The sequence below is a fragment of the Giraffa tippelskirchi genome, chromosome 3 (assembly GCF_054371585.1).
Source record: "Giraffa tippelskirchi isolate mGirTip1 chromosome 3, T2T-mGirTip1v1.2.pri, whole genome shotgun sequence".
NCBI classification, from domain to species: Eukaryota; Metazoa; Chordata; class Mammalia; order Artiodactyla; family Giraffidae; genus Giraffa; species Giraffa tippelskirchi.
Genome location: NC_137277.1, coordinates 7,279,461 through 7,298,249, shown reverse-complemented (window position 1 = coordinate 7,298,249; position 18,789 = coordinate 7,279,461). Strand labels below are relative to the sequence as shown.

The following is an 18,789-nucleotide window of genomic DNA, read 5'->3' as shown; positions in this document are numbered from 1 at the left end:
TGAGCCTGGGGTGGCCTGCTGACCCCGTCCACGGGGCTGCCCCCCCACTGAAGCCCCCTACTTGAGCAGTGGCTTCTGCAGGGAGTGCATCGGGGGGAAGGCGCTGAGCAGGATGGCCATGAGGGCCCAGCCCCGCTGGCTCTGCTGCTCGTCGGGGTTCTGCCAGAGCTGGGCCACCAGCTGGCTGAAGAGCTCATTGCGCAGCCCCGGCTGGCGCTGCCCCTGCCGCACCAGGTACTGGCCCATGGTCTGCTCCTGCCAAGGCGCCAGCGACCCGTCCGCCAGTAGCCGCAGCATCTGTGGACACCAAACCAGGGGAGGCAGGTCATGCAGGGCTCCCTGTGCCCGCCAGCACCCCTGCACGGGCCCACCCTGTCCCCTCCCCGCTGGGTCACTCACCACCTTGTTGATATCGAGGGCATGCTGAGGGTTCTCACCATCCAGCCGAGTCAGGGGCTTGGTCAGCAGCTGCCCAGGGTGGGGCAAGGAGGGCTCCTGCAAGGAAGGGGGGTGACACGTGCCTGAGCAGAGGCTGACCCGTGCTGACCTGCCAGACACAGGCCCGGGGGAGCCCCGAAGGAGCGTATGAGAGAAAGACGGGCTGGCAAGGAAAACCGCCTTGAAAGTACACCTTGATTGGGCTTCCCTGGTGGTCCAGTGGTTAAGAAGCCACCTGCCAATGCAGGCAACACTGGTTCCCTGGTCCAGGAAGATCCCACGTGCCATGGGGCCACTAACCTGTGCGTCACAACTCCTGAGCCCACACACCGCAACTACTGAAGCCTGCACCCTAGAGCATCGGCTTCGTAACGAGAAAAGCCACCACAGTGAGAAGCCTGCTCGCTGCAACTAGGGAAAGCTCTCTCAGCACCAAAGACGCAGCACAGCCAAAACGTAAAAATAAATATTAAAAAACATACACCTCAATTACTCTTTCTGATTAGAAAACTAAAGCCCGTGCATATGGAAAACTCAGAAAACAGGGCAAAGGATGAAGAAGAAAAACCACCATCACTATGCCACTGCCAGGTATACCAGAGTTAACATTTTCACCTCTTTCTTCCTAGTCTTACTTCCGGTGTGAAGGCATACACGTCATCTCCCCACCTGCCCGGCTGTTGTCCGGAAAGACTGTGCTCGACGTGCACTTTTGAATCCTGCTTTTGTTTCCAACACTGTTGCCTGGACACTCTGCCTTGTCATTAAACATGCTTTAATGACACGACTTCAGCGTTCAATGGCAGGGCAACGCCGCAGGTATAACAAAGGTAAGTAACAATAAGTAACTGATAAGTAACAATAGAGTGAGGCGTGGGTTCAACGGATTTTTGGAGCAATGCAGTTGCATCCACAACCCCCACAACAGGAGATGGAGGAGGGGGTTGGAGAAAGAAGGACAAACACAGCTTCTGCCTGTGTTTGGGAGCTCGTGTCTGGGGAAACGTGGGCAGCAGCCAGCAGAGCTGAGGCCTGGGAGCCCACCTGAAAGTCGATGGAGATGAAGCTGGAGAAGGGGAACTGGTCGATGTCAGGCGGGAGGGTCAGGCTGGGCCGGGTGGGAACTTCCGGGGGCATGGCCTCGGTGATGCTCTGGACCCGGGCATGCTGACGGCCTGGGATGACACAGGAGGCGGCCCAGAAATGCCCAGGTAAGGCGACTGGCTCTGGTATCACCTCCACCTCCCAGCATCAGCCCCTGGCTCCAGTGCAGAGGGAGCCGGGCAGTGAGCTGGGGGCACCCAGAGAGAGCATCAGAAGGAGCGACCACCGGGAGAGGAGGGGGTCGTGGAAGAACAAGGCCCATCACGACTCACCTTCCACTGTCTTCAGCATGACGGCGAGCTCAGCCGGGATCTCCAAGCGCCCCAGCTCCTGCCAGAGAGGAGCAATTGACCAGAAACTCAGGGAGGGGGCACAGGGACCCAGGGGCCCTCCTCACCCTCGGGGCTATAAGCTTCCCCTCCAGAGACCAAGGATTCTAGTCGTGGGCACTCCAATAGGGCCCCCCAAGCCCTCAGGGAGAAACCAAGGGCACCCAGGCCTCTTCTTGGGGGGCACAAGATGGGCCTGAGGACAGGACCCATCTTAGCACCCCTGGGACCCCACGCTCCCCCTCAAGCCAGGCCAGGTTCAGCAGGCTCACAACCCAGCAGACACCCTCCAGCTTCCAGGCCACCTACCATGCTTGGCACCGTCTCGAAGGCCCTGACGCTGTGCCAGCTGCGCTGATGCCCAAGCTGTTGGGGGAAATGCGGGAGGAGATGGTGTCCCCGTGAAGCGTCACCCCGAGCTCCCTCGAGGTTCCTCACCCGCTCGGCAGTTCAGCTGACCCCTCCTCTCCCAGGAGGCCCGGGCACCAGTGGAAGAACAGGTGCGGACCTCAGGGGACTGGCGTCTGCCCCCTGCCCTCCAGAGCCCTCACCAGCTGAAGCGCTGCGGGTGTCACTGCCCGTCTGCCAGGACCAGGAAGAGGGCAGGAGGAAGGGAAGAAATGGTCCCCGGGGGACAAAGTCCAGGCAGGGAGGGGCGGGAGAGGGGGGCAGCGTGTAGGCATTGACCTTCGAGCTGCTTTATGGCCCTCGCGTCAGAGTCATCGGGCAAGACAGGGAGCAGCCCAAGGGGCCCCCGGAGGGAATGGAGGCACCCTGGCCGGCAGGGAGAGTCAGGCCCTGGCTCGAAGGAAGGTGATGAGCTCCCGGAGGCCCCATCTGCCCCGCCCAGGCAGAGGGGATGGGACACTCCGCCAGCAGCGGTGCCTGAGGCCTTGGCCCTCGTGTGGCTGGGCGTGGACGGTGGTCACTGTCGGGATTCGGCCAACTTGACCGGCAAAGGCTGGCTGGTTTCTCCCCTGAACCACCCCAGGCAGCAGCCCACCCGTGGGCCTCACCTGTGGTCTCCGCCGTCTCCAGAGCAGGGGCCGGGCCGCCAGCACAATGGTGTTCAGCTGCCCCAGAGCTGCCCGCTGCCGGAGGTACCGCTTCCTGGAGGCCGGGAAGGGGGCTGGTGAGGAGTCTACGCTCACACCCGATACCCGGATCTCCAAGACATGAGTGTAAAACCAGACCCTAGTGAAGCGCCCGGCTGCCTAACAAGCAACAGGGAAAGGACAGGACAGAAGAGCAAGTAAACTGAGAGGCTGTTGTGCACAGGGGATGAAGAGCTGAGGCTCTGGAGCCCACTACCCCGGCTCGTTCCTCTACGGTTTAGTCACAGCAGTCTTGGATAAGGTCTTTACCTCTCTGGGTTTTTTGTTTTTTTTTTCGGACATGCTCGTGGCTTGTAGGATCTTAGGTCCCCAACCAGGGATTAAACCCACACCCTCGGCAATGAAAGCGCTGAGTACTAACCACTGGACAGCCGGAGAATTACCTACTTTACCTCTTTTATTTTATTTTCATCATCTCTAAAATGAGAATTATTGGACTGTCTGCTCCATAAGAAGATGAAATGAATTAAAAGGTGTGTTTGGAATAGAGTCTGGCATATTACTATTTAAGAAACAGAACTTTTTTTTTCCTCCCTCCAAGAAGAACTCCTAAAAATGAAAAAAATTACATCACTGGAAGTCTAATAGGAGATCCCAAAAGAGACAATATCTTTGAGAGTTTTCCAGATATAAGAAAGACCAGACTCAAGGAAGCAGCCCTGAGCATGATATTTAAAAATTAATCTATACACACTACTAGATGTCAAATAGATAAACAACAAGGATCTTATTTTTTATTGAAGTATATTGGTTTACAGTGTTGTAGGTATATAGCAAAGTGATTCAGTTATAATTACATACATACATATATCTCTCTCTATATATATAGAATACAGAATAGAATATTATTCACTATCTTGTAATTACCTATAGTGGAAAAGAATGTGAAAAAGAATATATAGAGAGAGATATATGCATGTATATATTTGTAACTGAATTACTTTGCTATATACCTGCAACATTGTAAACCAATATACTTCAATAAAAAATAAATCTATAGCTTTTTTTACATCAAAGTACACTATCAAGAGAGGAGACTAAAAAATAAATAAATAAAAAAGAGAGAAGAGACTGCTTGTAAATCAAATATTTGATAAGAGTTTAGTATCCATAATATATAAAGAACACCTACAACTCAATAAGAAACAAACAACCCAATTAAAAATCAAGCAGAGGACTTGAATAGTTGTTTCTCCAAAGAGACATACAGATGGCTAAGAAGAACCTGAAAAGATGCTTAACATCACTAGTCGTTAGAGAAATGCAAATGAAAACCACAATGAAATGCCACTTCATATCCACTAGATTGGTGATAATTTAAAAAGCAGAAAATAACAAGTCTTGGCAAAGATGTGGTGAAACTGGAAGCTGCACACCGCTGGTAGGAATGTAAAATGGTGTGGCCACTATGGAGAACAATCTGGCAATTCCGCAAAAAGGTAAAGACAGAATTACCAGATAACTTGGAATTCCACTCCAAAGTAAAGACCCAAAAGAACTGAAAACAGAGATTTGAACTGTAACTTGCATGCTCATGTTTCTGGCAGCCTTATTTGCAATAAGCCCAAAGGTAGGAATAACCCACATGCACATTCGACAGATATATGGATAAACAATTGTGGTTCATTTACACAATGGAACAATTTTCAGGTATAAAAAAATATATGACGTTCTGACACATGTTACAAAAGGGACAAACCCTGAAAATATGTTTAGTGCAATAACCCAGATGTAAAGGGAGATATTGTATGAGTCAACTTAGATGACATATCTAGAATAGGCAAATTCACAGAAACAGAAATTATACTGGAAGTTACCAGGGGCTGGAGGGAAGGGAGAGTGGGGTATGATTGTTGAACGGGTACAGAGTTCTTGCTGGTGATGAAACGATTTGGAGGGACTTCCCTGGTAGCTCAGACAGTAAAGAATCTGCCTGCGATGCAGGAGATGTGGGTGTGATCCCTGGTCAGGGAGCTATTAATAGATTCCACATGCCACAACCAATGATCCTGCATGCTTCAATTAAGACCCAGTGCAGCCAAAAAGAAAAAAGAGTATTCTTTCTGCAGAGTGGAGAATGGACTAGAAAAAACGACGGTCGGACTTTCCTGGTGGTCCAGTGGTTAAGAATCTGCCTGCTGATGCGAGGGATATGGGATCAATCCCTGGTGGAGGAAGATCCCACATACCATTGAGCAACTGAGCCCGTGAGCCACAACTACTGAAGCCTGCGCTTGTACTCGAGCCTGCGGTCTGCAACAAGAGAAGCCACAGCCACAAGAAGCCATTGCAGCAGAACGAAGAGTAGCACCTGCTCATTGCAGCTAAAGAAAGCCCACATGAAGCAATGAAGACCCAACGTGGCCAAAAAAAAGAACAAAACATCAGTCAAGGAGTCAAGACAGCAGGTTTGAGTGGCCTTGGCAGGTAATGAGCTTCTCGTGGCTGGGGGCATTCAAGCAGAGACAGCATAGGTATGGGCAGGGGTGTCGGCAAGAAGAGTCCAGTGCCGATGGGATGCAGGCAGTCAGACTTGCCTCGAGGCCCTGTGTCTCCCAGAGCCTGCCCCGCCACGTTGAGGAGGCCTACAGTCTCAGCATCCCCTGCACACCTGGCCTGGAGCCTGCGCACACGAGCCTGCATCTGCGGCAGGAGGCGGAGGCGCTGGTGGGAGATGCAGACGCGGAGGCCTCGGTGCAGGGTCAGCAGGGCCTGGGCGCGCTGCTGGGCCTGGCGCTGCTCCAGCTGCTGCCAGCCTGGCTCCCGCAGCAGTACCTGGGGGCAGAGGTGTGGGCTGGAGCCAGGCCAGGTGTGCAGGCGGGGACCACCCTGCCCTTCTCCCGAGGCCTCAGCTGCCTTCCAGGCAACCCGTTCTCCTGGGGTCCCCGGGATACCCAGCCTGCTCTGTCTCCCCACCACCTGTAAGGACCACCAGATTCTGAGAAGTTCCCAGAATGCTCCTCCCACTTGCCAGACATCCCTGCCTCTCTGCACACACACCACCCACCTGGGTGGCTCCCAGGTGACAGAGGAGTGACTCAGCCGTCAGCACCTGGTTCAGGATGATGCCACACCTTTCCCGGTCAGAGAGCTCGCCCTGTTCCTCGGTCCCCAGGGCCTGGAACCTGCCCAGGGATGGATAACTCCGGTCAGAATAAGCACACGAGCACCTCTCCCCACACTCATTTGATCCCCAAGACCCTCAGGTCCATTTAGTCTGTAAGTCATTCAACAGCAATTATGGAAAGCACCTAGTATGTGCCAGACACCCAGGAGAGTTTTGCTAAGAGGAGAGGTGGATGAACGCACAGAGGCATGCAGAGGCATGGAGGTGACGGATAGAGGAAGGAGACACAGATGGAGGGAGAGAAGGAGAGAGTCAGAGAATGGAAGGAGGGAGGACTGGCCGGCTGGCCCAGGGTCCCTGGGAAAGTGGGCCCGTCTTCCCCAGAAGGAGCCCCAGGTCTGCTCGCCACTCCAGGGGGGCCTGCCTAGTGAGTCCTGGCCCTGAGGTCCCTGCCACCCCCATCCTGGGCCCTACCTGTCCAGGAAGGCCTGGAAGGACATGCGAATGGGGAAGTTGGCGCCGCGGGTGCACACCACCTCCAAGATGCCCGCCTGGCGCAGTTGTTCTGCCACGTGATCCACGTCGAAGAGACCTGGAAGCTGTGGCCAGGCAGTGCGGCAGAGCCAAGGACGTGGAGTCGAGGGGCTCAAAGCCATGGGGAGCACAGGGCAGGGCATGGGAGGGGCGGGGGTGCTGAGAGGGCAGGGCACGGGTGGGAGGGCCCTGCAGCCAGGTGCTGGGAGAGCTCACCTTTCCTGGATTGGGGTTGAGGCACTGGATGAGGTAGACATGGCTCCTCGTGGGTGGAAAGGGGAGTCACATGAGCACAGACTGACCCCCCTATTCAAACTCCCAGGGGTCAGCTGTGGGGCCACTATTCTCACCTGCCCAGCTGGGCTAGGAGGTCCTCCAGGGACTTCTGGAAGCGAGCTGCCAGCGTGGGTTTGCCCGGTCCTGCCCCGAGCTCATCAGGCTCTGCTTCCTGGAACAGGCGGCTCACCAGCTGTGGGGTGAGACAGGGACTGCGCCGGCTCACCTGGGCCCGTCCATAGCCCAGCCTGCCCCCATCCCCACTCCCTGGGGTGCTGGGGTGGGCTGGCCAAAGGTTCAAGGTGCCAGGATCTTGAAGGTCAGCCCCTTGGGCAAAACTGTCTGGGCGAGGAGGACAGAACGGGGTGGGGGGGGTACAGGAGGGCCAGCAGAGGCACCTGGAGCTGGCTCTGGGCAAGCATTTCCACCACGGCAGGGTCAAGGTGATCGCGGTTTCTGTTCAGAAACTTGTGAACCTGCAAGAGACGATGTGAGGTGGGGAGGGGAAGTCAAGGAGAGAAGGCGCGTGGAAGCCAGTCCCTTCGTCAGGTGACCCAGCCTCTTCTCTCTGAGTTAAGAGTCCAGCTTCAAAGGTGGGCTTTCATCTCACACCATGTACCAAAATCAACTCAAAATGGAAGGATCAAAGACCTAAATGTAAGACGTGAAACTATAAAACTCTTAGAGGAAAACAAAGGGAGAAAGCTTCATGACACTGGACTTGGCAATGATTTCCTGAATAGACACACGAAAAGCACAGGCAACAAACGAAAAATAAACTGGATTTCATTAAAATGAAAACCTCTTGTGCATCAGAATATAGTGTTGAGAGTGAAAAGACAGCCCACAAAATGGAAGGAAGTATCACATTTCAGATAAGGGATTAGTATCTAGATTAATGTACAGAACTCCTACAGTTCAGTTTAAATAAAAAACAACACAATTCAAAAAAAGGACAAAGGACTTGAACAGATATTTCTCTAAGAAAGATACACAAATGACCAAGGAGCATATGAACAGATGCTCAACATCGTTAGTCACTAGAGAAATCAAAACCAGAACGAGATACCACTTCACACCCACAAGGATAACTTGATCCACCCTAAACTGGTCACCCAATTATACTGTTTATACCAGGCTCCCACCCCCCGAAGCTCTCCTCCTGGGTAGGTGTGCAGTCATCACAAAACTCAGAAGGGGGGAGGAGGTCCCCTTACTGAGTACCTCGGATGTGCCAGGCACCTGTCCCACCACTTCCATGTAACTACATTAATCCTCAGGACAATGCTATAGGACAGATTCCCCTCCCCATTTTACAGATGAGGACAATGGAGGCGCAGAAGGAGAATTAGACTGCCTGAGGTAATCAGAGCCAGGTCCCATGCATACGCTCTGCCCCTCTGGGTCTGGAGGGTCCCAAGGCCTTGACTCCCCCATCCCACAATGCTTGCCCAGAGCTCAGTAAGTCATGCAGTAGGTGAGGCAGAGGGGCCCAGGCAGAGAGAGATGGTTAAAGCCTTGGAAGAGGCCTCCCCACACTTACCCCGCTCACCCGTCAGGTGACTCCCCAGGGTCACTCTGCCCTCACCCGATACCTGGTAGGTGACAGTCCCGGCATAATGTCGCACGGTGAAGATGGGCAGGGGCAGCTGGGGCTTGGTGTAGTGTGGGTGGTCGCCATGGTGATAGTGGCACTTCTGCAGGAAGGTGTGGTCCGTGGCCTGATGAGAGGAAGAGATGCTCAGGCCTCTGCAGGTGTGGCTCCCCCGGCAGGGCTGTGCCTCTCTCCCCTGCCCCCCTAAACCACAGACACTGAACACACGGCGAGCTTTGGTTTGGTCCCCAAACTTTTTTAGGAGGTCGCTCCATATCTGAGTCCTTATAAAGGGTGCAACCTCTTTCCCAGGGACTACTTTGAACAGTCAAGAAAAAACATGGAAGCCTTGCACACCTCAGTCAATAAGATTTGGCGGCTTAGAGAACATTTGATAAAATTATTTAAAAGAAACGGGGCTGGGGGACTTGAAGGCAGTTTTGGCAATGATTCCTGGGAGTCTGGTCTCAGAGTTACAGGTGTTTCTGAACAAGTTTTTCACAGATACAGAACCCATCCAGGGACTTGCCTAGCGGGCCAGTGGTTAAGAGCCTATGCTTCCAATGCTGGGAGTGTGGGTTTGATCCCTGGTCAGAGAACTAGGCTCCCACATAGGGCGGCCAAGAAAATAAAAAAGGGGGGAGGATACAGTACGTTTAAATGAAACATTAAACAGACATAGGGTTTTTTTTGTTAAGATTCACATATAAAAAATCATCCAGTAAGAGGCTATTTTATGGAGTTTAAGAACTTATAACAACGAATCTTGATGAAACCCCACGCCCCTCGCGGAGCCTGTACAGTCCGCACCACCAGGCCCCTCAGGCACGGTGGTCCCCCTCCTGCAGTGAGGACTCTCAGAGAGGTCAGCATCTCGCTCAGGATTATCCAGAGACTAGAGATCTGAACCCAGTATGCCCACTGCCTTCCCAAGTTGTGCTGAGGGCCTGTGGGCAGGGTGCCAGGACCTCAGACTTTATTCCTCCCCTGGGAGGCCCTGCTAGCTCTGGCCTGGCCACCAGGGTCTCCCCCAACTCCTTGTCCCCCAACACGAGGGGCTCACCTGGGACAGCCATGTCTGGGCATCCAGGATACTCAGGAGGCTGTGTGGCTGGTCTACCAGGAGGTCCAGGCAGGACTCCTGCGGGGCCTGGGGGATGGGCACCCAGGGCAGCAACTCCCTCTGACACTCCTCCTGGGAACACCCAGCACTTGGTTCAAGGAGACCACCCGTGTCCATGGGGGACCTCATCCGAGCCAGAGCAGGGCTGACCCTCCCATTGTACAGATGAGTAAACTGAGGCTTGGAAGGACTGAGATGGCCTATAGCAAGGGGGCTCTGGGGCAGGGCTCTCAGTGCAGTGCCCACTCTTCCCCAGGGATGGCCTCTGTTCTAGGCAACAGCTGGGCATCCCCTGCCTCCTCCAAGCCCAGTCCCGTACCTCCTCCTGGGCCAGCAGCAGCCGGCTGTACCAGAGCTGCAGGCGCTCGCTGCCCAGGTTGTTGTACAGCTGCTCCAGGCCGTTGACCCTCAGGGCCTGGGGGCATGTGGGCAGTGAGGTGGGGGGCCAGGGCAGCTAGGGGGGCCAGCACACAGGCCTGGTGCCCTTCTCCCCCCTCCCAAAGCTGCCCACATCCTCCCCAGAAGCAGGCAGGATGCTGCCCCAGGGCTGATGCTGCCGCCTCCAGGGTCAAGTCCAAACACCCCGGCCCAGTGTGCGGCCACCTCAGTCCTGCCCCAGCCCCAGTCAGGCCTCCCTCCAGCAAGCTGTCCCCCTGCCTTCTGTCTCAGCACCACTGTGAGCCTTCGGGCCTCTGATCACAGCCATCCTGTGGTCTGGAAGGCACCTTTTCCTACAGCCTAGCTCAGGGATTATCAGAATGCCGCATTCTCATAAGCAGAGTTCCAGGCTGCCACCTCCAAGAAGCCTTCTAGGAGTCCTCCTGTTGGAAGTCCCGGCTCCTTCCTCTGTACCCCCAACACTTGACTAGCAAGCCTAGCAAAGCCCCTACTTCATGCAGCTTTGTACAGAGTTTTGTACGTGCTCTAAAATACACACAAATGTGCACATGAATATACATACACACACAGAGGTGCCATGGTCATCCCCTTCCACAGAGAGGGGATGGTCACCAAGGACATACTGGAGAGAAGGCAAGAGCAGAGGACAGTGAACAGTGCCCATCTCATCCCTCCTCCCTGGCCTGAGGGGGCAGGATGTTCTGGGAAGGGGTGACGAGCTTATGGAAACTCAGGGTGATTTGGGGGAGTCCCCTTCTCCCCCCGCCTCTTGGACACAGGAAGTGAGGCTGACCCATCCTACGGTCTTTCACTGCCTCAAGGCTCCATGAGACTCTGCAACAAGGCCAAGCAGGCAGAACTCTCCAGAGGTGACATCACGACTGGACAGGGCAGACGGCTGTACCTACGGAGCGTGCAGCTGTCTCATGGACCATCTTATGGTCAGAGAGGCAAGCAGTGCACGAGTGTGCCCCAGAGAATAGCTGCTGGGGTCCCCAGGAATATACAGGACGAGGTAGACACCTCTTTCTGGGCCCCACCCCCGGGGTGACCTCAAAGCCGTAGACATCGACGACAGTGATGGTAACCGTTCTGCCTGCCTCCGCAGGGGACTCCAGCTGCGCGTTGGCCCTCCTCAGAAGCCAGGTGAAGAGCCGTGCGTACAGGGCCTTGGCCAGGGTGTCCCTGGGGGCATGGCGAGTGAGCCCCGTGCAGCAGGGGCCAGGCCCGCTCACGGCTCTCTCCTGTCCCCAGGGCTACCTGGCATCGATGGCACTTTCCATGGGCAGGGATCTCGAGACCTGGCCACAGGGCGTCTCCTGAGGGCGGAGAATGTGCAGGTGGTGCGCCAGGCCCAAGGCCCACCCCAGGGCCCCCCAAGCCTTTGGCTGGTCTGCTCAGGCCCCCGCTTGCCCAGGACCCCCGAGCTCACCGTGACCCTCCGGGTGACCGCCCCCTCCAGGCGCTCGGGCAGCACCCGCAGCAGCCGGGCTGCGGCATGGATCTCAGCCCAGCTGGACACGGCGGCCACCTCCTGGGACTCCCTCTGGAAGGAGGTGGGAGGGAGCAGGGAGCATTCTGCTCGTGGACTGGCTGCTTCCCATGGATGGGGGCAGTCTCGGGCTCAGAACGGCAAGGTGCCCGTGACCCAGAGGTAGACCTGGGTGGGGGGGCTGGCTCTGGAGTCTGAGGGCCTGAGTGCAAATCCAACTTCACCTCTGCGCTAGCTGGTGGCCATGACAATTCTCTTTCCCTCTCTGAGCCTCCACTGTCTTGTTGTTAGAGGGGAAATAATAAGCTTTATGTGACGGTGTGCTCAGGAGCACTAAATGGACTTCCCTGGTGGTCCAGTGGCTTAGATTCCACGCTCCCAATGCAAGGGGTCTAGGTTTGATCCCTGGTCAGGGAACTAGATCCCTCATGCCATAACTAAGACCTGGCGCAACCAAATAAATATTTTTTAAAAGGAGACTGTATGCAGGGAATTCTCTGATGGTCCAGTGGTTAGGACTCTGCTCTATCATTGCTGAGGGTGTAAATTTGATCCCTGGTTGGGGAACTAAGATCGTGCAAGCTGCTCGGTGAAGCAAAAAAAAAAATATATATATATATATATATACACACACAGATATACGTATGTATGTAAAGTTTCAGGCACATCATAGCTGCTCAGTTAATGCCAAGCTCCCGTCTTAGGGTGGTGCCTTAGTGGGACAGGATTAGTACAGATGCAGAAGACCCTAGTCTCAGTTTTCTCATTTATAAGATGGAAATCCATCCACTTTCTGGGACAGCAGTGAGGCCCTGCGGGTGGCCTCCTGTGCTCTGAGGTTACCGCTGCCCTGATGATGCAGATGAGCCAAACCGCCGATCCAGCGCCTCCGTGGAAGCTCACCTCTGACGAGGAGAAGCAGATGTTGCCCAGCTGCAGGATGGAGGCCAGCACAGCCCAGACGGCGGTCAGCTCCTCAGTGCACAAGCCCAGTACCTGCAGGGCCCTCACCAGTCCTGTGAAGTCCTGGGCATCGTCTTTGTCCTGGAGCCTGCAGGCACGGCCCTGCCAAGCACAGCAGGGCTCAGGAGTGAGGGGTCAGGGACAGGGCCGGGCCTCCCACAGCCTCCCTCGCCTAGGCCCCGAGCTGGGATCCCTCCCTGGGCAGGCCCTGTCGCCCAGCACCAGGGAGGGCCTCCCCTCACCTGGTTGAGGTAGTAGTAGGTCTCTGGCCCCTGCAGGGAGAGCTGTTCCCGTGCCACGGGGTCCAGCCCCGCCAGCAGCTCATAAAAAACATGGAAGCTCCGCTCAGCCTGGGCCTCGGGGAAGGACTGGCTTAGGGGGAGCGGCAGCCGGGGCTTGTGCCCCGGGGAGCAGGGACAAGCCCCCAGGGGAAGGCAGGCTGGGGTGCTGAGGGGTCACAGCACCTCCCTCTCCCCCACGCTGGGAGCAGTGGGCTGGGGTTGTACCTGAAACACCACCCTTGAGGTCTCGAGCAGGTGATGTGACACAGAAGCGCTTACGACGACCCCACTGTGGGCACAGGACACTGGGTGAGGGTGCCCAGGGTACACACGGCCCGGGGCCCCTGCTCAGATGGGACCCACCGAGGGCTGGACCCAAGGATGGCAGTCTCAGGTTCCCAATCCGGGGAACCGGCCGTGGGTGCCCCTGCCCACCTGGACCCCCGTCACTCACTGCTGCAGGCAGAGGCACAGGACCTGGCCGAAGCGGCTGGCATTGGCGTTGAGGACTGTCTTCGCGTGGCCAAAGCTGCTGAGCAGGGGCAGCACAGCATCCAGCTGGGTAGGGGGGTACATTCAAGTATCTCTGGGCGCAGCAGCCTCTAATGGGGCATCCCAGGCGAGGACACTATGTGGGAGCCCTGTTGGCCCATGGAGGGGTCGGTCTCCCCAGCCCACCCTGCCCCTGCAGTAGGCAATGCCTGGGGCTGCCTCCGAGAAGAAGCCAGAGGCCTGAAGACCACTCTCCTGGCCCAGAGGAGTGGGAAAGTCCCTCTTGGACCCCTGGGCAATGGCGAGCTGCCCCTCACCTGACACCCTCTCTCCCTTGTCTGCTCCCGCTCCAGGCTGTGTAGGAACTGCACCATCTTTTTGGCTGCCTCTGTCTTCCCAGAGCCGCTGTGCCCACTGTAGGAGGGAAGAGCTGGCAGGGCTTCCAGGAAGGGGCACATAGGGTGACCCCAAATGAGCCCCAAAGTGGGGATGTGGCCATCTGGAAGTGACGCCCACCCTAAAGGAGGCTCCCAGAAATGCAGAAACATAGATCCGGGGCCATAGATCTGTTTGGCAGGGAGGCCAAACAGAAATAAAAGTCCCCAAGATACCTCGCTCAAGGGGCACGGTCTTAGCAAGTCCAGAGCTGCTGCCCAGCAGTGGACCTGATGGGCAGCTTCAAATACGGACCTCACATCACCCTCCTCCTGGCCCTCAGCGCGGCCTGAGGACTCAGCCACCACTCACCCTAGAAGGATGCAGGTGGCCTGCCCAGTGCTTTCAGACAGGCTATAGGCCGATGCCACGACGGCAAAGATGTGTCTGGGGGAGGAGAGTGGAGGCAGATGAGAGAGAAGGTTACCAGCGATGGGCACCTGGGGCCTCCTAGGTGTAGGCAGGTCCTGCCCACAGTCCCCTGGACCTCAGTCAGTGGGATGTGCTGGGGTCTAGCCCCTCAGGGTGAGCAGAGGCCTGGTGGGGCAAGTTCACATACGGGGTGGTGTTGGGGGTCTTCCCAGGGCGGTAGCTGGCCAGGACCTCAGGTGCATAGAGAGGCAGGGGTCGGCGGGGGTTCAGAGCGAGCAGGAGGGGCCCCCCGAAGGTCTGGGAAGAAAGCGAAAGCTCTCATCAGAATGTGGTAGGGTTCAGCACCCAGCCCAGGGAGAAGGATGGAGGGAGACATTCTGGGGGGTGGGGTGCCCAGAGGGCCCTCTGATCCCAGAGGAAAGGGAATCCCAGCCCACCACCCCCTCCTGGATCCCCCATACGTAGATTCGACCCAGGTGAAACCTCTTCTTGAGACACAGCAGCACAGAGCTGTCGCACACTGGCCTGAGGGGCCGTGGGGTGGAGGAGAGGGGAGTTGGGAGCAGAAAGAGGTCCTGGGTTAGCGCCGCCACTCGCTGCAGACACCTCCACCAAGTCCCGCACCCTCTCTGAGCCCGTGCGTAACACAGCCCCCCCCCCAACCCCTGCTGAATGAGAGATCCCACCGTTGGTGCTACAGGCAGCACCAGGCTGCTGACCCAGAAGGAAGCTTTATGCCAACTAGAGAAAGAAGGGGCACCTGGATTCTCTCCCCTTGCCTGCCCCTTCCAGCCTGACGACCCTGTGTGGCAAAACCCCTTTGAAGGAGACTCTCCATAAAAATTGGAGGTAGGGAGGGATAGGAGAAGGTGTGACCCAGGCAGGGCAGGTTTGGGACGGCGCCCACTCACCGCAGCCGGGCCAGGTCCTCAATGTCTTCCAGGCCTTCCCCGACGCTCCTGCTGTCAGCGTCTTCGGCAAAGAGAGGTGCCTCCCGGCCCGGCGGGAGGCTCAGCTCCAGGTCCCTCTCCAGCGCCTCCTCCACCTCGTCCTCTGGCTCCCATCGATCCCTCAGGGACCCGCGGGGGCCGGGGCTCCCCTCTGGCCGCCGGCGGGTCTCCAAGGTGAGTCGGGGCAGCAGCGCTTCGGTGCCAAGCCCGGGGTCCTCGTGGGGGTCCGAGCCCTGCGCCCAATGCACCGGAGCCGCGGCTCCCAAGGTCTCGGGCTCCGCTTCGCTGCTGGAGCCGCTCTCGTCGAGGGGGCTCTCCTCATGGGGATTCGGGCTGAGAGAGCCGCGAGGGGACCCGGCCACCCCTTCTACACTCGCCCTGCGCCCTGCACTGTCCGCAGGCGCCCCCGCACGGGACCAATCGCGCCCCTCCCGGACGGGGGCGTCCGCAGACCCTTCCTCTGAGCTCTGGCGGCTCGAGGTCCTCCCTGCCCCGTGGATCCTGGGGAACACGACGGCGAACTTGGGATCTGGAGTCGGGTCTTCGTCCTCCGAAGGGTCGTGAGCTGGGCTTTCCGCAACCTGCGGGGAACTCGGGCCGCCGCCAGGGGGAGGCCTCGGTCGCCCCCACAGCCCCGTGACGCCCGCAAGGCTCAGCGCTAGACGGCGGCGGCGCGGCCCCGGCCCGCGGCTCGTTCCCTCGCTGGTTCCGGGGCCCCGCGTGCCGCCCGCGCGCCGTTGGAGCCGCAGCCGCAGCCACCGCAGGATCCCCAGGGCCCGCGCCACGCGCACGAGCCGGTCCTTGAGGCTGCCGCGGCGGGGCCCGGCGGCCTGGGGAGCGGGGCCCGGCGGGGGCCTCGCGCGGAGCCTGCGGAGCGCCACCAGGGCGGCCAGCGGCGCTGGGGCCCGCGGCCCGTCTCCCCCAGACCCCGCGTCTCTCATGCCCACCGCCTCGTACGCCTTTCCCACCACCTTTCCAACCTGGCCGCGCTGACCCCGGGCGGTCGAGGCCTCGGCTTTTTCGGGCGGGGCGCCCCTCGGCTCAGCTTCGGGCTGCACCCCATCATCTCTTGCATCCCCGCCCTGCCTGGGGTCCTGAGAACCCCACGAGCTCCGGGGGATGCACGGGGGGCTGCCCTCCAGGAGGCTGGAAACTGCGGCTTTTCTGCCCGGGTCAGCATCGCCGGCCTCAGGGGCCCCGCGGGTCGTTCCTGGGGCTGCCCCTGGGCTCCGTCTAGGCCCGACCCCCTCCTGACTCGAGTCTGGGTCTGTCCCGGAATCCTCGGTCTCTCCCTGGGGCCTCGCTGCTGCGGATCCTTCTGGACTCTGGGGCCGCGAGGGGGGCTTGTCACTGCCTCTGCCGTGACTGCTGCTCAGGCTGTCGCTGTTCCGGGGAGCTCCTGGCGCCTCCAGCGCTGACTCTGCGCTGGTTTGAATGCTCCCGGAGCCCATGTCCGTTTGCTCCAAGTTGGGCCTCCGCTCTGGGGCCCCACCGCCCTGGCTGCGGCTCTCCTGGGCCTCGTGGGCTTCGCTGTCCGGGCAGGAGCTGGCCCCGTCTCCGCCTGATGTGTCCCGGTCAAGGCTTCGTGTCCCTGGGCGGCCGCGCTGAGCCGAGCGTCCCCGTCCTTCCCCTCTCCTTCTCCGGCGGTCGCGCTCGCGTGTCCTCCCTCCTCGGAGGGGACTCTTCTCCTCCAGGCGCCCCCCACGGCCGGCCCCCGGCTTGTCGCTCTCCTTAGGCTGGCATCCCCCACGGGCGTGCCCGCTGCCTGGTCTCTGTTCGGCCTCCGGTGGTGGCCCCGTCTCTGCCCGTCTGCAGTCCCTGTTATCCCCTACAGTGGGCTTCCTGTGGGCACCCGGGGGCTCCTGGCCTCGCCCGGTGCTGGGCTCCCTATGAGCCTTACGGTGGCCCTTTTGGTGTTCCTGGCCGGGCGCGCTGTCTGCGCTGGCAGACCCGGATTCCTGCTCCCCCGTGGGGGGCCTCCTGGGTCCCTCTGGGCGCCGGGGCCCTTTGCCCTTGCTCCTGCCCATGGCTTCCCAGTGTCTCTCTCCTTTCCTCTTCCCAGGAGCCGGCTGCCCGCAGGTGTGCCCTCAGCACCACATTACACAGACTGCGCGGATGGGGGCTACAGGCTCCACCTACCCACCCCCACATCTCCCGCTGTACCCGTGGACATCAATAATGCAGGTGGCTGCCGGTCCTGACCTCCTCGGCCAACAATAGAGCAGAGGCCAATCAGGAAAGAAGAGCTGCAGGTGCGGACAAAGGCTGTGGACAGGGCAACCGTGCTGCCAGCCCGGCCAGCCTGGCACCGGGCCTGACCAAGGGGGCCCGCGCTCTGCTCCTACCTCACTGCTTCTGCATCAGGGGGTGGGGTTTGCCAAAAGAACCCATCTGGGCCATCCTCCTTGTCCTGGGGAGGCTCTAGGGGGACCCACCCTCCTCCCTTAGCCCCTCAGAGGCTGGAACCAGGCTGACCTTGGTGCACGGCTAGAACACAGTGAGGGTTGTTCATTTTGTTGTTGTTCTTCTAGATTGTGAAATATAATTTAAAGGAAACTGCATAAACCATAAATGTACACCTCGGACTGGTATAAAGGAAGTAAATGCTTCTTAGTCATGGAACATAATCAGACCCCAATAAATTCCTGAGCACCCAGATGTGTGTGTTGCCCTAATATTTAATTTTTTTGAACAAGTAGTCCAGAAGATGAAAGTTTCCCATTCGTGACCCACAGCTATTCATTCTCCCCTGAGGTTACCCATTTCCTGTATTTCCTTCCAGAGCTATCCAGGCAGAGAAAAGCAAGTATTATTTTTCCCTTTGACAACAGGTGGAAGTTTTGCTAGCTCATGGTGCTTCACTCGAACAGATTTTTTCTAACAGATTAACTGGGAGATTTCATAACTGTAAAAATCTTTTTTTTACAACTTCGTAATGTTCCAGCAAATGAATGTGCCATAGTTTAACCAATTCTTTATCGATAGTGTGAAAATTAATAAAGGAAACACTCACTAAATGGAAGCCAGAGGCCAGAAGGGGGCGTCCTTATACACTTAACCAGTTCACCTCGATATAGATCCCAAGAGAAAAAAAATGTACTTTGGATCTCGGGCAGGAAGTGACACAACTTTACTGCTGCCAGCTGGAGGAAGAAAGTTTTTCCCCTTGCCTGGCAATAGCTCAGCCAATGAGAAAGTGTCAAACTAAGCCAATGAAAAGCTGCTGTACTTCAAACTCCCAATTTCCTCCTATGGACTTTTTGTTTATAACAGCCTCTCCCAGCTTCCCCTTTTCCTCTATAAAAGAGCTTCCTTTATAAAAAGTTTTCCTTCCTGCAGAGTTGTGTGTAGTTGGCATTAATTGCTGTCCCATGGTGTAATTCTTTGCTGGTAAAATAATTGGCTCTTAAAATTATTTTAGGTTAACAGACTTTTACAACTGAAATGGAGGCTGCCTCCATCTAACCTTTTGCTTCAATTACAGACATTGGTTCCACCTGTGTCCAGGCCGAATCAATTCCTAGAAGTGGAATTGTGGGGCCACAGGGTGTGTGCTTTTGCATAACTCGGAGAGCTCCAAATTTTCCTCCGTGGAGGCTGTACCAGTTTACACACCCACCAACAAGAGAGGAGACCACCCATCTTCACATGGCACTTAGGCAGGATAGCATCCAACATTTTTGCCCCTCTGAAACATGACAAATCTCAGTGCCCCCACAGGACTCCTGTGCCCCTGCTGACCTCTGACCTCTCCTCAACTGGGAGCCCCACCCAGAATCAGAGTGGGGGAAGCTGACATTCCAGGTTGTGGCACTTTCCTTAGAG

General features: G+C 57.3%; 1 protein-coding gene across 1 annotated transcript in view; it reads right to left on the bottom strand.

Moving 5' to 3' along the window:
* Nucleotides 1–17,614, bottom strand: part of MYO15B (myosin XVB) — a 30,574-nt gene extending 12,960 nt beyond the window's left edge. Inside the window, 27 exon segments of the mRNA XM_081575317.1 lie at nt 62–297; nt 400–495; nt 1,483–1,613; nt 1,815–1,872; nt 2,181–2,237; nt 2,888–2,981; nt 5,598–5,761; nt 5,994–6,111; nt 6,528–6,652; nt 6,804–6,849; nt 6,938–7,056; nt 7,262–7,339; nt 8,459–8,584; nt 9,521–9,652; nt 9,900–9,995; nt 11,032–11,164; nt 11,240–11,298; nt 11,412–11,525; nt 12,375–12,536; nt 12,677–12,790; nt 12,941–13,004; nt 13,170–13,273; nt 13,525–13,621; nt 13,940–14,029; nt 14,202–14,311; nt 14,476–14,539; nt 14,926–17,614. Of these exon segments, the coding sequence (XP_081431443.1) occupies nt 62–297; nt 400–495; nt 1,483–1,613; nt 1,815–1,872; nt 2,181–2,237; nt 2,888–2,981; nt 5,598–5,761; nt 5,994–6,111; nt 6,528–6,652; nt 6,804–6,849; nt 6,938–7,056; nt 7,262–7,339; nt 8,459–8,584; nt 9,521–9,652; nt 9,900–9,995; nt 11,032–11,164; nt 11,240–11,298; nt 11,412–11,525; nt 12,375–12,536; nt 12,677–12,790; nt 12,941–13,004; nt 13,170–13,273; nt 13,525–13,621; nt 13,940–14,029; nt 14,202–14,311; nt 14,476–14,539; nt 14,926–16,991 (4,853 nt within the window). The 5' untranslated portion in view covers nt 16,992–17,614.
* Between the last annotated feature and the right edge of the window lie 1,175 nt (nt 17,615–18,789).